This window comes from Dasypus novemcinctus, chromosome 13, assembly GCF_030445035.2.
Source record: "Dasypus novemcinctus isolate mDasNov1 chromosome 13, mDasNov1.1.hap2, whole genome shotgun sequence".
Lineage (NCBI taxonomy): Eukaryota > Metazoa > Chordata > Mammalia > Cingulata > Dasypodidae > Dasypus > Dasypus novemcinctus.
In genome coordinates, this window is record NC_080685.1 from 60,768,757 (window position 1) to 60,789,504 (window position 20,748).

Consider the following 20,748-nt stretch of genomic DNA (forward strand, 5'->3'; position numbering starts at 1 on the left):
GAAATGACACTAGACTGTTGTAGAAGTTTAATATTATTGATGAATTCCAAAAAGAAATATTGGATTATGCTTGTAATCTGATCTGTACCTGGGCATGATTGAGTTATGATTAGGGCGTTGAGTCTCCACTCATTGGTGGGTGAGGACTCACAGATAAAAGGCGTGGCAAAGAACAGAGTTAAGGGTTTCTTTTTTTTTTTTTTTTTAAGATTTTATTTATTTCTCTCCCCTTCCGCCTCACCCTGGTTGTCTGTTCTCTGTGTCTATTTGCTGCGTCTTCTTAGTCTGCTTCTGTTGATGTCAGCGGCATGAGAATCTGTGTTTCTTTTTGTTGCATCATCTTGTTGTGTCAGTTCTCCGTGTGCGTGGCACCATTTCTAGGCAGGCTGCACTTTTCTTTCACGCTGGGCGGCTCTCCTTACGGGGCGCACTCCTTGTGCGTGGGGCTCCCCTATGCGGGGAACACCCCTGTGTGGCACGGCACTCCTCGCGTGCATGAGTACTGCGCATGGGCCAGCTCCACATGGGTCAAGGAGGCCCGGGGTTTGAACCGCGGACCTCCCATGTGGTAGACAGACGCCCTAACCACTGGGCCAAGTCCGCTGCCGAGGGTTTCTGATGTTGGAGCTTTGATGTTGGAGTTTGATGCTGAAGACATAAGCTGGAGCCCCGGGAGTAAGCTTCCAAAGAAAAGAGAAGCCAGCCCCAGGAAGAAAGGAACCTTGAAACTGGGGAAAAGCAAGCCCCAGAATCATAGGAACTAGGAAGCCTGAACCCTTGCAGATGTCAGCAGCCATCTTGCTCCAAATAGACTTTGGCAAGGGAAGTAACTTATGTTTTACAGCCTGGTATCTGTAAGCTCCTTCCCCAAATAAATACCCTATATAAATACCAACTAATTTCTGGTATTTTGCATCAGCACCCCTTTGACTGACTAATACAACTGTGGATGAAAATAACAAAAAGAAACAAAGACCTGGGGACCGAATGTGGCTCAAGCAGTTGAGTGCCTGCTTCCCACATTGGAGGTCCTGGGTTTGGCCCCAGTGACTCCTAAAACCAAAACAACAACAACAAGCAAACAAATGAAAATAACCAATTCAGGGGAGCCTATGTGGCTCAGCGGTTGAGTGCTGGCTTCCCACATACAAGGTCCCAGTTCAATCTTCAGTCCCGGTACCTCAAAAAAAAGAAAAGAAAAAAAAAAAAAGAAGAAAGACCTCTGGTAAAGGTAACCATAGGGGTAAATTAAAATGCCAAAACTACTGTATTGTATTTTTGGGTAGGTAACTGCACTTTTCACTTCTACATATTTTAAAATGCGAATGCATAAAAATAATGATAAGTCTATGCTACTGGATATACAATATGTAAAGATATAATTTACAATAAGTACAACAAAAAAGGTGGATGGACAGAGGGGTATGGAAACAGTGTATGAGTATGCAACTCAAGTTAATTTACTGTCATGTCAAATCTGATATTTATAGATTTAGATGACAATTTTTAGTCCCATGGTAACCACAAAGAAACTATATGAAAAATAGATAAAAAGAAATAAGAAGGGACTCAAAATAGTGCAATATGAAAAAAAAGAAACAACAATAAATATTAAGTAGGCATTAATGCAAGAAATGAGACCGAAAAAAGGTTTAAGACTTAAAAACACCAAAAAGCAAAATGGCAGAAAAAAGCCCTACAATGTCAGTAGTTATTTTAAATGTAAACAGAATAAACTCTTCAGTCAAAAGGCAGAGATTGGCGGAACGGATTAAAAAAGCATGACCCAACCATATATGTTTACAAGAGACTCACCTTAAATTAAAAAACGTAAGTACGGGAAGTGGACTTGGCCCAATGGATAGGACATCCACCTACCACATGGGAGGTACACAGTTTAAACCCCAGGCCTCCTTGACCTGTGTGGAGCTGGCCCATGCACAGTGCTGATGTGCAAAAGGAATGCCGTGCCACGCAGGGGTGTCCCCTGTGTAGGGGAGCCCCACGCGCAAGGAGTGTGCCCCACAAGGAGAACCGCCCAGAGTGAAAGAAAGTGCAGCCTGCCCAAAAATGGTACCACACACACGGAGAGCTGACACAACAAGATGACGTAAAAAAAGAAACACAGATTCCCGGTGCCTATGACAAGGATAGAAGCGGTCACAGAAGAAGACACAGGGAATGGACACAGAGGAGACAACTGGGGGTGGGGGAGGGGGGAGAAGGGAGAGAAATAAATAAATAAATAAATAAATCTTTAAAAAAAAACCCAACAAAACATTACGTAGGTTGAAAGTGAAAGGATGGAAAAAATACACCATGCAAGTATTAACCAAAATAAAGCTGGGATAGTTATACGAAAATCAGATAAAATAGAATTTAAGTCAAAAACTGTTAGGAGGAACAGACAAGGTCGTTCAAAAAAGATAATGGAGTGAATTCAACAAGAAGGTATAACAGTTACATATGTACCTAATAGCGCAGTCTGAACATTGCAAAGCAAATATTGACAGATTTGAAAGAACTAGTTCTGTATTAATAGAAGACTGCAGTATATCACATTAAAAAATGGATAGATTATCTAGACAGATAAATAATGAAATAGAAAACTTAATATTTTAAACCAACTAGACCAAACAGACACATGTAGAACACTTCACCCAATAACAGCACAATATACATTCTTCTCTAGTGCACATGAATTATTCTCTAGAATAGAACATTCATTAGGTCATAAAACAAGTCTCAATGTATTAAAAATATTGAAATCATAAACTGTATCTTCTCAGTCACAAGAGAATGATGCTAGAAATTAGTAACAGGGAGAATGGGAAATTCAGACATGTCGAAATAAAAAAATGCACTCAAGCAATCAATGGGTCAAAGAAGAAATCACAATGGTAATTAGGAAATATATCTTAAGGCAAATGAAAATGAAAACACAACATACCAAAAGTTTTGGGATGCAAGAAAAGGAGCACTGAAAGGGAAATTTATAGCTCTAAATGCTTATGTTGACTCCTTGACACAAGCCCTTTCAGGTAGGTACTCTTAATATTCACATTTTAGAGAAGAGGAAACAAGGCGGGCCAAGTAACCCGCTCAAGTCAAATGTAGTGAGAATTCAAAGGCAGGCAGGCTCTGGGAAAATTCATGTTAATTTTTCAGCCTCTTCCTCCCATTTCTTTTCTTGCCTTCCCTCATTGCCTCTTTCCATTTTTCCCTTTCTCACTCTTTCTTTGGAGAGAGTATTTTGTCTTTAATATGCCAGTATGCCCAAAGAGCCAACTCCAGTGGGGGACAGGGCCTATAAGATGCACAAAGAAACCGCTGTTCATTGAGGGAATGGTGTAGAGTATCTCTGGGAGTAGAAATGGGAAATGAAGAACCTGAACAAGGAGAATGGATGCTATTGCCATTAATCTAGAGAATTTATTTGCTTTTTTCTATAATAAAGTCTTATTATAAAATATTCCAAATATATAGCAATGTTCAGAGACTAATCTAATGAGCATCTGGTTATGCACTTTACAAATATAATAAATGCTAACATTTTGCTGAGAGAGAGAGATCTCAAATGAAAGACCTAACCTGGAGAATCTAGAAGAAGAAGAGCAAACAAAACCTAAAGAGAGCAGAAGGTAGGAAATTATAAAGAATAGAGAAGTGATAAATGATACTGAGAATAAAAAAAAAAAAACAGCAACAGAGAGAATCAACAAACACAAAGGTCTGGTTCTTTGAAAAGATCAATAAATCAACAAACCTATAGCTACACTAATGAAGAAAAAAAGAGAAGTCTTAAATCAGAAAGGAAAGGCCTCATTACTACCAACCCCACAGAAATAAAAAGTATGATAAGAGAATACTGTGAACTGTATGACAACAAATTAGATAACCTAGATGAAATGAACAAATAGCTCAAAATACACAAACTACTTACAGTGACTCAAGAAAAAAGAGGATTTCAACAGACTAATAACTAGTAAAGCAAATGAATCAATAATTTAAAAACCCCAACAAAGAAAAGTCCAGGACCAGGTGCCTTCAGAGGAGAATTTTTCCAAACATCCCAGGAAGAATGAACATAGATTCTGCTCAAACACTTCCAGAAACTTGAAGACGGAACACTCCCTAACTCATTCTATAAGGCCAACATCACCCTAATCACCAAAGCCAAATAAAGATCACTCCCTAACTCATTCTATAAGGCCAACATCACCCTAATCACCAAAGCCAAATAAAGATAGTAAGAGCAAATAAAATTAGAGACCAATATCCCTTATGAATACACATGTAAAAATTCTAAACAAAACACTAAAAAACCAAATTCAAGGCACATTAAAAGAATTATACACCATGACCAAGTGGGATTTAACTCAGGTGTGCAAGGGTTGTTCAACATAAGAAAATAAATTACTATAATTTACCATATTAGCAGAAGGAAGGAAAAACCTATATGACCATCTCAATTGCAGAAAAGGCATTTAACAAATCCAACACGCCTTCTTTATAAAAACACTTAGGGAAGAGAAAGAAACTTCCTTAACATTATATGGACATATATGAAAATTCCACAGCTCATATCATACTTACTGGTGAAAAACTGGAAGTTTTCCCTATAGGGGGATCAGGAGCAAGATAAGAATATTCACTGTCACAACTGTTACTCAACATTGTACTGAAAGTTCTAGCCAGAGCATTTAGGCAAGAAAAACAAATAGAAGGCTTCCAAATAAGAATGGAAGACATAAAACTTTCTCTATTTGTACATGACATGATCCTGTATCCAGAAAATCCAACAACAAATCAAAACAAAGCTCTTAGAAGTAATAAATGAATTCAGCAAAGTGGCAGGGTACAAGATCAATATGCAAAAATCAGTAGTGTTTCTATACAATAGTAACAAACGACTGGAAGAAAACAAGGAAAAAAATTCCATTTACAATAGTAACTAAAAGAATCAAATATATAGAAACGAATCTAACCAAGAATGTAATGGGCTTGTACACAGAAAACTACAAAACACTGTTAAAAGAAGTCAAAGACAACATAAATAAATTGAAGGACATTCCATATTCATGGATTGGAAGGCTAAATTTTGTGAAGATATCAATTCCATCCAATGTAAATTAGAGATTCAACATAATCCCAATCAAAATTCCAACACGGCCTTTTTTGCAGAAATGGAAAAATCAATCATCAAACTTGTATGGAAGGGAAAGAGAGCCAAAACCATCTTGAAAAAGAACAACATTGGAGGACTCACACTTTCCCATCTCATAACTTATGATAAAGCCATGGCAATCAAGACACCATGGTACTGGTACATGGACAGATATATAGACTAAAGAACTGAATTGAGATTTCAGAAGTCAACCCTCATTTTTGGTCTGAGTTTTCACAAGGGTCCCAAGTCCACTCTATTGGGAAAGAATATTCTCTTCAACAAATGGTGTCTATATGCAAAGGAATGATGATAGACTCTTACCTCACACCAAAACAAAATTCAACTCAAAATGGATCAGACCTAAATATAAGAGCCAGAATTATAAAACTAGAAGAAAATGTAGGGAAGCCTCTTCAGAACTTTGTGTTAGGCAAAGGTTTCCTAGACTTAATACCCAAAGCATAAGCAACAAAAGTAAAAACAGATAAATGGGACCTCGTCATAATTAAAAACTTTCGCACTTCAAAGGACTTTATCAGGAAAGTGAAATGATAACCTACACAATGGGAGAAAATATTTGGAAACCAAATATCCAATTAGGGTTTATTATCCAAAATATATAAAGAAATTCTACAACACAAAAGATTTGAGTAGACATTTTTCCAATGAAAAAAATACAAATGGACAAAAAGCACATAAGGTGCTTAACCATTACGAAAATGCAAATCAAAACTACAATGAAGATACCTTCTCACACCCACTGGAATGGCTATTATAAAAAATCAGAAAAAAACAAGTGTTGGAGAGGCTGTGGTGAAATATGAACACTCATTCATTGTTGATGGGAATGTAAAATGGTGTAGCCACCTCCGCGGAGTTTTCTGCCTGCCCCTCCAGAATCTATCATCTCTTGGAGTTCAATTTTGAGCAACCAGGCATTGTGTTCCTCTGTAAGCTATCATGCAGATAGCAGGGCTGGTCTCCTCTTGAGCCACTCCTAGGAAGAGTCATGCCCACTGTCAAATCAAAAGCCCTAAAGCAATCTTATCAAGTAATCTAATCAAAGGTCACTCAATTGAATGTAACACAACCAAAGGGTATCACACCCAGTAGAACAGATTAGTTTATAAACATAATCTTTCTCTTTTTGGGATTCATAAAAATAATCTCAAACTGCCACAGACTCAAACAGGTATTTTTCACAATATTCATAGAGGCATTATTCTCAATAGCCAGAAGATGGGAACAATCCACGTGTCCATCAACTGATGGATGGATAAAGAAATCGTGGTATGGTAAATGGATGTGGCTCAACCAATTGGGTTCCTGTCTACCATATAGGAGGTCCAGGGTTTGATGCCCAGGGCCTCATGGGGAGGGCAAGCAGGCCCATGTGGTGATCTGGCCTATGTGGAGTGCCAGCCCACACGGGAATACTGCCCCCCACAGGAGTGCCACCCTGCATGGGGATGCCGCCCAGCAAGGAAAAGCCACGCTGTGTAGGAGTGCCAGCCGACACGGAGAGCTGGTACAGCAAGATGACGCAATAAGAGACACAGTGGACAGAAAACAAGAATGTAGCAGAACAGGGATTTGAGGTGGCATAAGAGAGTAATCACCTATCTCCCACCCCACAAGGTCCCAGGATCAGTTTCTGAAGCTACCTAATGAGAATACAAGCAGACAGTGAACGAACACAGAGAGCAGACAACGGGGGGAATGGGGGGGGGGGGGGAGGAGAGAAAGAAATAAAATAAATCTTAAAAAAAAAAAAGAAATTGTGTTATATATACACAATAGAATATTATTCAGCTGTAAAAAGGAATTAAGTTCTGATATATGGGACAACATGGACGAACCCTGAAGACATTATATTGAGTGAAATCAGACAGACACAAAAGAACAAAATATTGTATGATCTGACTGATAGGAAATAATTAGAGTATGCAAATTCATAGAATCAGAAACTAGAATACATGTTAACAGGGGCCTAGGTGGGGGTATGCAATTGGGAGTTAATATTTATATTACAGATTTTCTATTTGGGTGGTGGAAGAGTTTTTGTAATAGATGGTGCTTATAGTAGTACAACATTGCAAATGCAATTAGAAACAATGAATTATATATCTGAATGATTAAATGGGGGAAATTTTTATATTGTACAAATGTTACTAGAAGAAATATATTTTTAAAAATCCACAGGACTGTACAACACAAACAGTAAACTTTAATGTAAACCATGGCCTATAGTTAATGGTACAATTATAAAGGCATTATTTCATCAACTGTAACAAATGTAACACACAAAGACAAGGTGCTAATAGGGTGGCTCTGGTCAGGTGGCTTATTGATAGTATGGTAACAGGAGCTGCCTGGTCATCTCGAGGAGGCAGTGGGGCCCAGACCTGAAAGAAGGGTCTGTTTCTGGACTAGTGCAGTGGCTGCTGTGACCTCGGAAGTTTGGGCCGGTTGCTGAATGAGGGGAGCCATACCCTCCCTGTGATAGTGCCTCTGTGCCCCACAACCCGACCTGGGCCCAGCCATATCCTTCAGGCAGAAAGTGAAAAGCAAAGAACAAGATAAAACCTTAGATGTCAAACCCATTAACACACCAAAAATCATGCCTTGCTGGAGGCTGCAGGACTAAGTCATGTTACAATGAATGCCATTTCTGCCAACATGGATTCCTTTTCAATTAGCAGGACAGCAATGCTCCAGAAGCAGACAAGCCACATGGAGGCCGCTCACTTTGGTGACCTGGGCAGATCCTGTTTGGATTACCAGACTCAAGAGACCAGTCAAGTCTTTCAAAGACCCTTTTGTAACTCTTGCACAACACTGTTGTCCTCCCTTATTTCATTTAATTCATGGAACTCTGTAGAATGGAGAAGTTGGTTAAATTCTGGCTAGAGGCCAACAACTTTTAATCTACAACTTGGTCCCAAATAAGAGCATACAGTCTAAATATAGTAAAGTATAGCTCACTGGCGAAGCCTGCCTCTCCATCTAAAAATCACGAAAATACAGCATCCTTTGTAATTGAGTCTTTTGACAAGCAATTAGAGGAGTCTAGCTCAGTCCAATTGCTTATGACTCAATCAGAAAAAAACTGACCCGACTAACAGAATTAAAAACACTCAGAATCAGACAACCAGCAAGATGGCGGCAGGGGAAGGAGCTCTTAAGAGTCAGCTCCTACTACAGAGCAGTTAGTAAACACCCAGACCTATAGGGAGCTAGCTGAAGCACCTGTTTGGGGGCTCCAGGGGACCAGAAGAGCATTCGGCAACAACCCCTCCTTGAAGGAATGGAAGAAAGAGACTGCTCATCTGCAGAGAAGACTCATAAGGAGAGCACTACACATCATGGAGGCCAGTGCCCATCCTCTACTGGAGGCAAAAGCCACCTCGGGAGCTGTTCCACGGCTGGAATTGAAAGCTCTACTTCCCAAAACTGGGGGAGGAAGAGACGGTTGGGCACCAACTTCAGCTACTAATGAGTAAATTCAGTGGGCTAAATTATAATCCTAAGAACAGCTAAAGTTTGAACCTGTCCAAGTCAGTAACCAGCATCTTTTTTAAAAAAAATTATTTATTTATTTATTTTTTTATTATTGATTCTGTAAAAATATTACATTAAAAAAATATATATGAGGACCCATTCAACCCCACCACCCCCACCCCACCACTCCCCCCCAGCAACACTCTTTCCCATCATCATGACATATCCATTGCATTTGGTAAGTACATCTCTGGGCACCTCTGCACCTCATGGTCAATGGTCCACATCATGGCCCATACTCTCCCCCATTCCATCCAGGGGGCCCTGTGAAATCCTCACAGTAACCAGCATCTTAACTCCACACCTGGCATCATTCTGTGCTCCCTTCCATCATACTGGCCATTTTTGGCAACAAACTGAGACTGGAAGTTATCTGCTGCCAACCAGAAGTGTAAGAAATTCACTACATCCTCTTTTTCTATGTACTCAGAGAAATAAAAGAGGACTGACGCACAGAAGAGAATGTCAGCCAGAAAATCAGTTCCACTGGACAGCACTTCAATCTGGTATTTACAGAAATGGTGCCTTTGCAGAAACTCACTAAAGTGCTCTTGCTGTGATGCACTAAATATAATATTCCTGCATCTATGCCAAAAATGTTCTGTGTTGATAATGGGACAGTACGGAAAATGTGTGCCAAATGTACACTATGGACATGGTAACAATCAGATGATATTATCTTATCTGTAACCAATGTTCCAACACAGTGTGGTGTGTTGATGGAGGGGTATTGTTTGGAAATTCTTCACATGTGCATGATTGTTTTATAAGTTTACAACTTCTGTCATAAAAAATATATTTAAAAAATAATAATAGGGTGGGTTGGGGGGGAAACACACCAAATGTAAGATAAGGACTATAAAATTAGTAGTAAGATTTTGATAATATTCTTTCATAAATTGTAACAAACATCTCACGACAATGCAAGGTATTGGTGGAGGGTTGATGTATGGGTGCCCTGTATGATGTTACACATGATTGCTTCGTAAGTTTACAACTTTTATTATACACTTATTGCTTATGTATGTTCATATATAAATAATGTAATAATAATAATAGGGTGGGTTGGGGAAAAGTACTTTGGTTAGTTATTAATATTTTGACAATGCTCTTAAATCATTAGTTAAAAATGTTTAACAACAATGTAAGGTATTGGTGATAGGGTGAGTTTTGAGTCCTGTATGGTGTTATATATGTTTGTTTTGTAAGTTCACAACTATTACTACACACTTATTGTTTACGTATATTTATGTATGATTGATATACTTCAATAAATTTAAAAAAACAACAAACAGCAACCACTCAGAACCATTTGCTGCTTTCCCAGTAATGTGACAATGCCCATTCTTTCCATTTTAAAATGGCCACAGCAGGAATGTATCAGGTTTCCATGGAAAACAAAGAATCTTCCAGACTTAAGTAGCTAGTATAAATAGACCGTCTTCTCCACTAAAGAATTAGGAAAACTACCGAAAAGCATAGAACAAGACGTACTGAACATTTTTACCATATATATATATATACACATATCATATATATATATATACACACACATATCATATATATATACACACACATATATCTCCAGGTGTTGCTAAACCAATACCAGTTACAGAAGCAATGAGAAATGACATCACAGCCAAGCTTTTTGTCTATTCACTGTGCGTTCTTCTGTGTCTGCTTGTCTCCCTTTGTTGCGTCATCTTGCTGTGCCAGCTCTCCACGGGCCGTCAGCTCTCCACAGGCTCAGGCCAGCTTGCCTTCACAAGGAGGCCCTGGGACGCGAACCCAGGGCCTCCCATATGGTAGACAGAAGCCCAATCGACTGAGCCACATCCGCTTCCCACAAGAAATGTATTTTTAAGACCAGTATGAGACTGACCAACTTTATCACAAATATCCAAGATGAGGCTCCAATCATCAGCAGTATGCATCTCATTGGATACTTTCTCAACATCCTGGTCAAAGGGGTTGGAGGCAAAGAGTGGCATCTCCACTGCATGTGGCGGCCTGAGGGGAGCTCCCAACAGCCCCAGCAAGGGTGCAGACAGCGCGGACACTGGCTCGGCAGCCCCAACAGCTCCTCCCAGTCTCCCGGCCCCTCCGCCTCCCTGGGCAACCGTGGTGACGGCGGCCACAGCTGTATTTCTTTTTAGTGATCTATTACTACCAACAAAGAATGGCAAACAATACAAGACTTCCACCGTAATACTTAGTAACATTTAGACATATTTGATGCACATGTTTACTCTGTAAAAGTCATAAGGAGTGTCATGTTTACATTGTTAGAAGATTGTTACTGTTCCAATAGCAATAATCCATTCATGAGACTTTTAGTCCACCAGGCCAGTAGGGGCCAAAAGCTGTGGGAGGCAGATAAATGTAGAGCTGATATCTGATGCACATTCTTTATAGCATCATAAAGCAGGTACCACAGGTATGTGCTTTACTTTATTCTCCTAAAACAAAAAGGTGAGTCTGTCCCACTGAGAGAGCCAGGCAGGGCAGTGCTGGCAGACTGTTTTTCTTCAGTGGAAGAAGGTGAGGGTGTGCAGTAGTCTTCCTTCACAGAGGCATTAACCTAAAAGGAAGTTGATAGGTCACAGGAAAAGACTTGACGACACTGCCCTTTCCTTTGGTGCCAGTTTATAATATTCACATTTTATTTGCTCCTGAGATGCAGTATCCATAAAATCAGTCTATCCCAGGGTAGCCCTCTGCAAACAAAAGGGTGAATCTAATTTACATCGAGCATTAGATCTTCCTCTTCTGGTGTTCTGTGCTCCAGTTACTTAGCTTTCCCTTCAGAAAACATGTGGGAAAAAAGAAAAAATAACCATCACTCCAATTTTTTTCCCTGTAGTACCCTGAACAAAATATTTATTCCCAGGTTGTACTATTTTTTCTAAGAAGATGGGGGAGGGAGAGAAAAAAGCACTCAAGTTTCTTTGCTGCCTCCTCCTTTCTTTGCCGTGAGCTGGGAAGTTAGCAGTTGGTGGCCTTTTTTCTTTCTTTCTTTCTTTCTTTAGGACAGTAAGAAACTCCCTGGCCTTCTGCTTAGTTGGCTTCTGCATCTAGACTGCAAAGCCACTCCAGCAGGCCTGCCTGGGGGTGAGCACACACCACCAGCTCAGCAAGGCTGAGGCTTCCTTACCACACATTTGCTTGAGGGGAAAGAAAGTTCTCTTAGATATTACTGCTTATGCTCAGGCTTTGCAAGAAATACATATACATATATATTAATTATTAATCACCTTGACCTTTGGAAAGTTTTGAATAAATAGAAAATTTATTCCACTGCAATATTTTGATCATATAGTGGCACACTTTTTCATCAATAGAAGAAGTAAAATAGCTGTGTATATTTTTGTTACTATGAACCACCTCTGTTATTCTTCTAAAGCTGAAGTATTCATGTACTTATACCATATTCTATTTAACTGTATTTGACTTAAATAAATACACGAATTATTAAAAAAACAACAAATTATTAAAAAAACTATGTGTTTTTCTGTAAATTTAATTCTCTAATTAAAAGGGAGAATACTAACAGCAATTGTATGCCAACAAATTAGATAACCTTGATAAAACTGACAGCTTTCTAAAAACACTTAAACAATAATAACTGACTCAGGAAGAAAAAGAAGAGTCAACAGATCAATAACAAGAGATTGAAACAGTAATCAAAAACCTCCCAATAATGAAAAGCCCAGGATCAGAGGGCCTCACTGACAAATTCTACCTAAGAGTAAAAGAAGATTTTTAACACTAATCTTCCTCAAATTCTTCCAAAAAATTAAAGAGGGGGGAACAATACCTAACTCTTACTATGAGGTCAGCATTGTCTTGATATCAAAGCCAGACAAGGCCATCACAAGAAAACTACAGACCAATATCAGAGATAAAAAAATTCTCAAATACTAGCAAATCAAATCCAGTAGAATTTTAAAAGGATTATACAGCATGACCAAGTGGGATTTATTCCATGCATGCAAGGGTGGTTCAACGTACAAAAATCAATGAAATAAATCACGTCAAGAGGATGAAGAGAAATAAATACATGATCATCTCAATTGATGCTGACAAATCCAACACCTTTTCATCATAAAAAAACTGAACTAGAAGGGAATCACTGCCAACATCATACTCAAGTGTTAAAAGAGTGATGTTTTCACTCTATGATTAGGAACAAGAAAAGGATGACTGCTTTCATTGCTTCTATTCAATGTTTTGTTGAAGGTTCTAGCCAGAGCAATTAGACAAGAAAAAGAGATAAAATGCATCCAATTGGAAAATAGGAAGTAAAACTATTTCTACTTGCAAATGACAAGAACTTATGAAGAAAATTCTAAAGAATCCACAAAAATCTTTTGGAGCTAATAAATTCAACAGAATTGCAGCATACAAGACCAACTTGCAAAAGTCACTTGCATTTCTATACACTAGCAATGGATAACCTGAAATTGAAATTAAGAAAAAAATCCCATTTACAATATCATCAAAAAGAATAAAATACTTTGGAATAAATTTAACCAAGAAAGGTGCAAGACTTCTACACTGAAAACTACAAAACACTGCTGAAGAAAATGAAAGAAGACGTAAATAAATAGAAAGACATACCATGCTCATGGATTGGAAGTCAGGATTTTTAAGAAGACAATAGTCAAATCGATCTACAGATTCAATGCATAGTCCTTATCAAAATTCCAGTGGCCTTTTTTTTTTTTTTAAACAGAAGTGGAAAAGTGGATCTTCAAATTCAAATGGAATTGCAAAGGATCCGGAATAGCCAAACAATCTTGTGAAAGAACAAAGCAGGATTCATACTAACCCATTTCAAAACTTACTACAAAGCAATAGTAATCAGACAGTGTGGCACTATTATAAGGACAGCCATACAGATACTGGAATAGAACTGAGAGTCCAGAAATAAACCTGCACCTTTGGTCAACTGATTTTCTACAAGGGTATCAAGATCATTCAATGGGATAAGAACTGAATTGTCTCTTTGACAAATGGTATTGGGTTCACTGAAAATCCATATGCAAAAGTAAAGATGGACCCTTAACTTACATCATATACAAAAAATTGACACAAAATGATTAACAATCCAAATATTAAGAGCTAAATCTATGAAACTCTTAGAAGAAAACATAGGGGCAAATCTTCATGATCTTGGATTTGGCAATGACTTCTTAGATATGACACCAAAAACACAAGCAAAAAAGAAAAAACAGATAAATTGGACTTTATCAAAATTTAGATATTTGCACACTAAAAAACATTATCAAGAAAGTGAAAAGACATCACACAGAAAGGGAGAAAATATTTGCATGCCATATATCTGATAAGGTCTAGTATCCAGAATACATAAATAACTCAACAACATAAAGATAAACAAATCAACTTAAAAATGCTCCAAGTTCTTCAATATAATTTCCCAAAAGATATACAAATGGTCGATAAGCACATGAAAAATGCTCAACATCTATAGCCATCAGCAAATGCAAATCAAAACTACTTTACCCCCAATACCATGGCTACAATCCAAAAAATGGAAAACAACAACTGTTGATGAGGATGTAGAAAAACTGGAACTCTTATACATTGCTGGTAAGTATGTAAAATAATGTAGCTATTTTGGAAAATGGTTTGGCAGATATTCAAAAAGTTAAGCATAGAATTGCCAAATGACTTGACAACTCTGTTTCTAGGTATATACTCAAGAACTGAAAACATATGTTTACACAAAAACTTGTACACCAATGTTCATAGTAGCACTATTCAAATATCAAAAAGTTGGAAATAACCCAAGTGTCTAACAGATGAATGGATAAGCAAAACATAGTATATCTGGGAAGTGTCTGTGACTCAATCAGTTGGGCTCCTGTCTACCATATGGGAGGCCCTGGGTTTATGTCCTGGGGCCTCCTTGTGAAGGCAAGCTGGTCTGTGTACCGCGGAGAGCTGACGGCCCATGCAATGCGGAGAGCTGGCACAGCAAGATAATGCAACAAAGGGAAACAAGCAGATACAGAAAAAACGCGTAACAAATGGACACAGAGAAGAGACAGCAAAAGAAAGGAATAAGCTTCAAGGGGGCAGGGGGAATAAATAAATAAATAAATCTAAGAAAAAAAAAGATTACCTTGAAGTTTTCATAGCTGTAAAAAAAAATATCCATATACTGGAATATTATTCAGCCATAAAAAAGAACTGAGGGTGGTGTATGTGGCTCAAACAGTTGGGTGCCTAGCTACCACATGGGAGGGTTTGGTTCCCAGTGCCTCCTGGAGAAGACAAGCAAGACAGCAAGCTGGTGTAGCAAGCTGGCACAGTGAGCTGACACAATGAGATGATGGAACAAGATGATGCAATGAAGAGATACAATGAGGAAACAATAATAAACACAACAAGCAGGAAGCAGAGGTGGTTCAAGCCAATGGGTGCCTCTCTCCCACATGGGAGGTCCCTTGTTTGGTTCCCAGTGCCTCCTAAAAGGAAGACAAGTGCATACTGAATGAACACAGAGAGGAGACAGTGCACGCAAACAATGATGGGGAGAAGGGAGACATAAGAAAATGAAATAAATCTTTAAAAAAAAAAAGAACTGATCCATAAAAAATGTACTGATTGTGCTGGTTTGAGTCTCTTTGTGGACCCCAGAAAATCCTTTTCTTAAAGCAAACCCATTCCTGTGCCTATAAACCCATTGTAGACAGCACCTTTTGATTAGATTCAGTTAAGTGACCTTTTGATTAGATCAATTTTTATTACATCATTTAAGGGCCTTTGATTAGACTGCAAAACCCGGAGTGGGTCATAATTCTCTTAGTAGAGTCCCTTATAAATGGTGAACTAAAAAGCTTCAGACACAGAGAAAAAGCCACAAAAACAGAGAGAAGGAACCCAGGAGCTCAGAAAGGAACCTGGGAAAGAGAACAGCCACAGATGGAACAGCCTGAATAAAAATTAGCAGCAAGACCCAGAGGAGAGGGGAAAGACTGGCAGACCAGCATTGTACCCTGCCACATGCTTGATTGCCCACAGCCGAGCTAAGGGTGAACATGGGTCTGGAGGAGAAGACAGTGACCAGCAGAGCTGCCATCATGCCTTGCCACATGGCAGGAGTCCGGGATCATCAGCAGTGAGATGGCATCTCTGATGCCTTGATCTGGACATTTTCACAGCCTCAGAACTATAAGCTTTTAACCTCATAAATTCCCACTGTAAAAGCCAACCCATTTCTGGTATATTATTCTCAGTAGCATTTAGCAAACTAAAATATGCAACAACATGGATGAGCCTTGAAAATATGGCAAGTGAAAAAAGCCAGACACAAAGGACCATATATTGTATGATTCCATTTATATGAAAAAACTAGAATTGGTAAATCCATAGTGTGAGAGATCGAATTATGTGCCTCAGAACATGTTCCTAACCTTAATCCATTCCCGTGGTTGTGAACCCATTGTAAATAGGATTTTTAATGAGGTTATTTTCAGTTAAGATATAGCCAACTGAATCAGAATGGGTCTTAATACTTCTGGAGGCTGTATACAGGCCACAGAGAAAAAGACATGGGAAGAACTAGGTACTGGCAGTCAATGGAACCCAGAAGAGAAAGGAGATAATACCACCATGTACACTGCCATATGACAGGAAAGCCAAGGAATGAAGGATTTCCAGCCTATATAGTCTGCCAAAGGGCTGCCAATGCAAAGTATCAGAAATCTGTTAGCTTTTATAAAGGGTATTAATTTGGAGTAAAAGCTTATAGTCCCATGGAAGGTCCGAGGTTCAGTTCCTGGTGCCTCCTGAAAAAAAAACAAACAAGCAAAAAAAACCCACCAAAAACCAACTCAGGGAAGCCAATGTGGTTCAGTGGTTGAGCGCCGACTTCCCACATATGTGGTCCCAGTTCAATCTCTGGCTCCCAAAAAAGCAGCTTATAGTCCCAAGGCCATGGAAAGTCCAACTCAAGGTACCCATAAAAGGTACTTTCCCACCAAAGTCAGCAGCCACATGTTAAAACAAGATGGCAGGTGATTTCTGCTAGGTTTCAGCCTTCCTCTCTGAGGATTCTCTCTCAGGCTCAGTTGCTCCGCTTCTTCCCAATTTCAGCTGCAGGCTGGCATAGGGCTTGTCTCTCAGGGCTTCCTGTATCAATCTCAGCTCTCTTCCCAAAATCAGCTGTAAGCTATCAGCAGAACGGTTCATCTCTTCCCAGGGCTTTAGCTATTTGAGCCTTCTCCTTTCTATCACATGGCAGAGGATCAAAAATGACAGAACGGGAGCAGGTGTAGCTCAGCTGGTTGAGTGCCTGCTTCCCATGTATGAGGTCCCAGGTTCAATCTCTGGTAGCCTCCTTCCCCCCCCCAAAAAAAGACAAGAGCTCTCTGTTCCTGTGTGTTTGTCTGGGAGTGTTCATTTATATCATACCCAGCAATGGTATGGGGACTCAACTTGAGTCACATCCACTGACATGGTCAAATCAAAAGGCCTAATCTTAACAGGTAATCTAATCAAAGACACCTCAGCTGAATTGAATGCAACCAAAGGGTATCAAACCCAGAGGAATAGATTAGTTTACAAGCATAATCTTTCTCTTTTTGGGATTCACAAAATAATCTCAAACTGCCACATAGCCCCAGAACACCACAGTCTTCAAGGACAAAGTGTCACCTTGCTGATGCTGTGATTTTTGACCTCTCCTAGTGTCCAAACTGAATGCCAATAAATTCTCACTGTTTAAGCCAACCCATTTTATGGTATTTGTTTTAGCAGCTGTGAAACTAAACACAGAGACAGAAAGCAGACTGATGGTGCCTGGGACAGAGGAGGGACTGCTTAAGCAATAAGAAATTTTCTTTTGGGGTGATGAAAACGTATGGAGCTATATAGTGGAAATGGTCACAAAACATTGGGGATGTACTAAAGGCCACTGAATTGTATACTTTAATATGGTTAATAATGTGAATTCTAAGTTAAATGACTTTTACCTTAACTGAAAAAAATAAAGCTCACCCTTCATCGCCCTTACCTGACAGTTAATGTCAGCTCCATATTGTAGCAAGACAGTGACTAGCTCCTTATGTCCTCGATCACATGCCCAATGAAGTAGAGCTCTGCCCTAAAAACACAGAAAAAGATAAACAATGTTTGCTAGTCTAGGTGTGAGGCCCTATAAAAGATATAACATTTTAATATGGACAAAGTAATATGGGAGAGTGCAGATTAATTATTCTAAGAATGACATAAAAATGTATTATGAGAAGAGCAAAAGACAATCAGTTTGAAATCCTGAGTCTCCTTCTGGATCCTTTACATACTATCCCAATTACTTCTTTCAACCTAATCAGTTTCCTCAACTACAGAATGGAGATAATGATAACAACAACAATACCAATAATTATTTGCTGAATGAATGAACTACAAGAAAATGTTTTATAAACTGTAAGAAGCTCATAAAGGTAAAAGAAATTATTTTGTTCATTCATTCTAGTAAAAGACATCTTGCAGTTTAAAAAGGAGTACCTAAAATTAAGATAGAAATCATGATCCAAATACCTAATCAAGTTTATTTCTTAAAATATAAGAATAATTAGTTTAAAGCATTTCCCCTTATTATTCCAAATTTAATTCTGAAATATCTTAAAAATAAAACTAGTACAATCTATTAAGGTTTATCTTCAAATGGCTGACAATGAAAGCCAATCGTAAAACAGAACAGATGGTCAACTTATTAGGAGACAAACCACTAAATAGGAAACATTAATTTTTACTCTTGTCTACCAAAGACATGCAGTTACTACTACTGTGTTAATTCTATTCTCTACTGTCAGAAAAACTTGGTTTAGTTAATTAAAGAGGCCTATGTGGTTGAAAGAATAAATTTGCTGAAGAAATCAGTGATGTATGGTTTAACACAACTTTTTGAACATGGTAATAATGTCATATTTAAAGAATGGAATGTTTTCCACATTAAACTGAAATCCCTGATTTATGTAATTTAAGGATAGATTAGTAGATATAAATCATGACAAGGACAGCTTTAAAGTAAAAAACACCTTTCAAGAAAGCTTTTCTAAACCCTCCTACACTCTTTTTAGCATTCAGACTTTCCTTAGGTATCTATTAGATCAATTAATTAAACGAGGATGAATTCTTGAAACAAAAATAACTGAATAGGACAATTTCTTTACCATAAACTGGCCTTTTATTTTTCTTTTGTTGCTGAATTTACTTTTGTTCACCTGTGAATATGTTTTCCAATACACATACACAAAATCCTAGATGGAGGAAAGCAGAAACTTGTACAAGGTGGGCAAATAATTCAAATTTGCTACAGCAGCAAAAACTAGTTTAATATACCTTGTTCAGTGCCCACTAAGAGTTTTTAAAAATGAAAACAATTCTAAAAGCCCAGTAAAATACTGTTGTACTAAAAGAGTTTCTCATGTTATAATTTCTGTAATTCTAGTGTATACTGACCTACACGATAATGCTGTTACTAGGGGTCTAATACCAAAACCTCCAAATGAATAATAAGATATTTTAGTGAGACATTCTGAACAAATGTCAATGTAAAAAATATTCTACAGTTCAATGCAGCTGTTTCTTGGCTTCTTCTGAAAAGAAACAAAATTTCTAAGTCTATAATTTTAAGTACTAATTTTAATTATACCTTTTATGGCTACAAATACTAAGAACAATACATAGTTAAGATGATATGTAGTATTACCAGAACTACGTACTAGTTAAGTAGGAAAACATAATATTAAAATATTTAGCATATTTACCAGAAGATACAGAGATAATTTTTTACTTCTCAGCCAGGTTCCTGATTTCTTGTTAGGTTTAACTCAATAGAGTTATATTAACTAATGTTAAAATATAAATCTTAAGCTATTTCGATGGGAAAGTAGACAAGCAACACATTTTACTGTTAATGGGAGTTATATTTTATATTTCCCATGTGCAGTGCCAAAACTTTACTTTAGGGAAAACACCTATGACTGGACCTCAGTAGTGATTTCCACTTTGGATATATTTTCCAAAAGGATGCCACATGTACAGCAATGTTTTAAGAAGGACGATGTGCTCTCAGACACTTTCACTACGCTTTTTAACACTTTTTGACCTGGTATGTAATTAATTTTTGTAACATATTATTTTAATGGTACACTAATTAACCTTGAATTAGAATGAATTCCCTGACAATGAATTTTTGTAGACATACTGAAGATATCTATATTAAGGTCATTAAACAATTAATTTTTTTATAGTATTAAGAAGCTCAAAAATAAGAGCAAGATTAAACATACTAATAAATAAGCATAAATAAAAATAAATAAGGCTTTGGAGTTGTTACCTTCAAGATGCTCTATTTTTATATGAACAAAGACTAGAACAACCAGGTGTCTGAAAGTGATAAGCCTTTACTTTCTCAAATTATAAAATTCCTGTAAACATGCTTTAATTTAAAACTATTAATTCAAGTACCAACATGACTAGTAATGTGCAGAAATGCAGTCCTCATAAATTATGACAAAATCAGGAAATAAATTTTTTTAACCACAAACATAACTGGACCAATACAATGCAATTATTAAATTATTTTAGGTACAGAATTCCATAATCTTTTCTCCAGCAGGAAAACCATGAATTAGATACATATTAAAGCTATATTTGCTTAAAGATTTTATTCAAATTTATGAAATAGTTTACCCTTTTATATGTGTAATTGTTTTACCTTCTTCCATGAATTGTATAATCTCTTACACACTTTCAAGATAAATTTATTTTTGCTGTTACTACCAAAGCTGACAGTTTCTTTTGTTTGTTAGTTTCTAGTTTTTAAAACTCTTCTGGAAAAATATCCCAGAAGTACTTAGGAGAAAAGGGGGAAGAGTCATCATTAAAGGAATCATGGTTAAGCCATTGTAAGACCATAAACTAATGTTTGGAGAGCTCTGAATAAATTATGGAGCTCAAATACAGGTGAAAAAAAAAAA

The 20,748-nt window shown here is 37.7% G+C and overlaps 1 protein-coding gene across 5 annotated transcripts in view; it reads right to left on the reverse strand.

Annotated features, from left to right (window-relative positions):
* Window positions 1-20,748, reverse strand: part of ACBD6 (acyl-CoA binding domain containing 6) — a 341,903-nt gene that overhangs the window by 180,493 nt on the left and 140,662 nt on the right. For 4 of the 5 annotated variants that reach the window (XM_058274820.1, XM_058274822.1, XM_071207591.1 and 1 more), the window contains exon 6: window positions 17,775-17,864. The exons of the other annotated variant lie outside the window; for it this stretch is intronic. In XM_058274820.1, coding sequence (XP_058130803.1) covers window positions 17,775-17,864 — 90 coding nt within the window. The remainder of the gene's footprint in view (window positions 1-17,774; window positions 17,865-20,748) is intronic. 5 annotated transcript variants of the gene reach the window in all.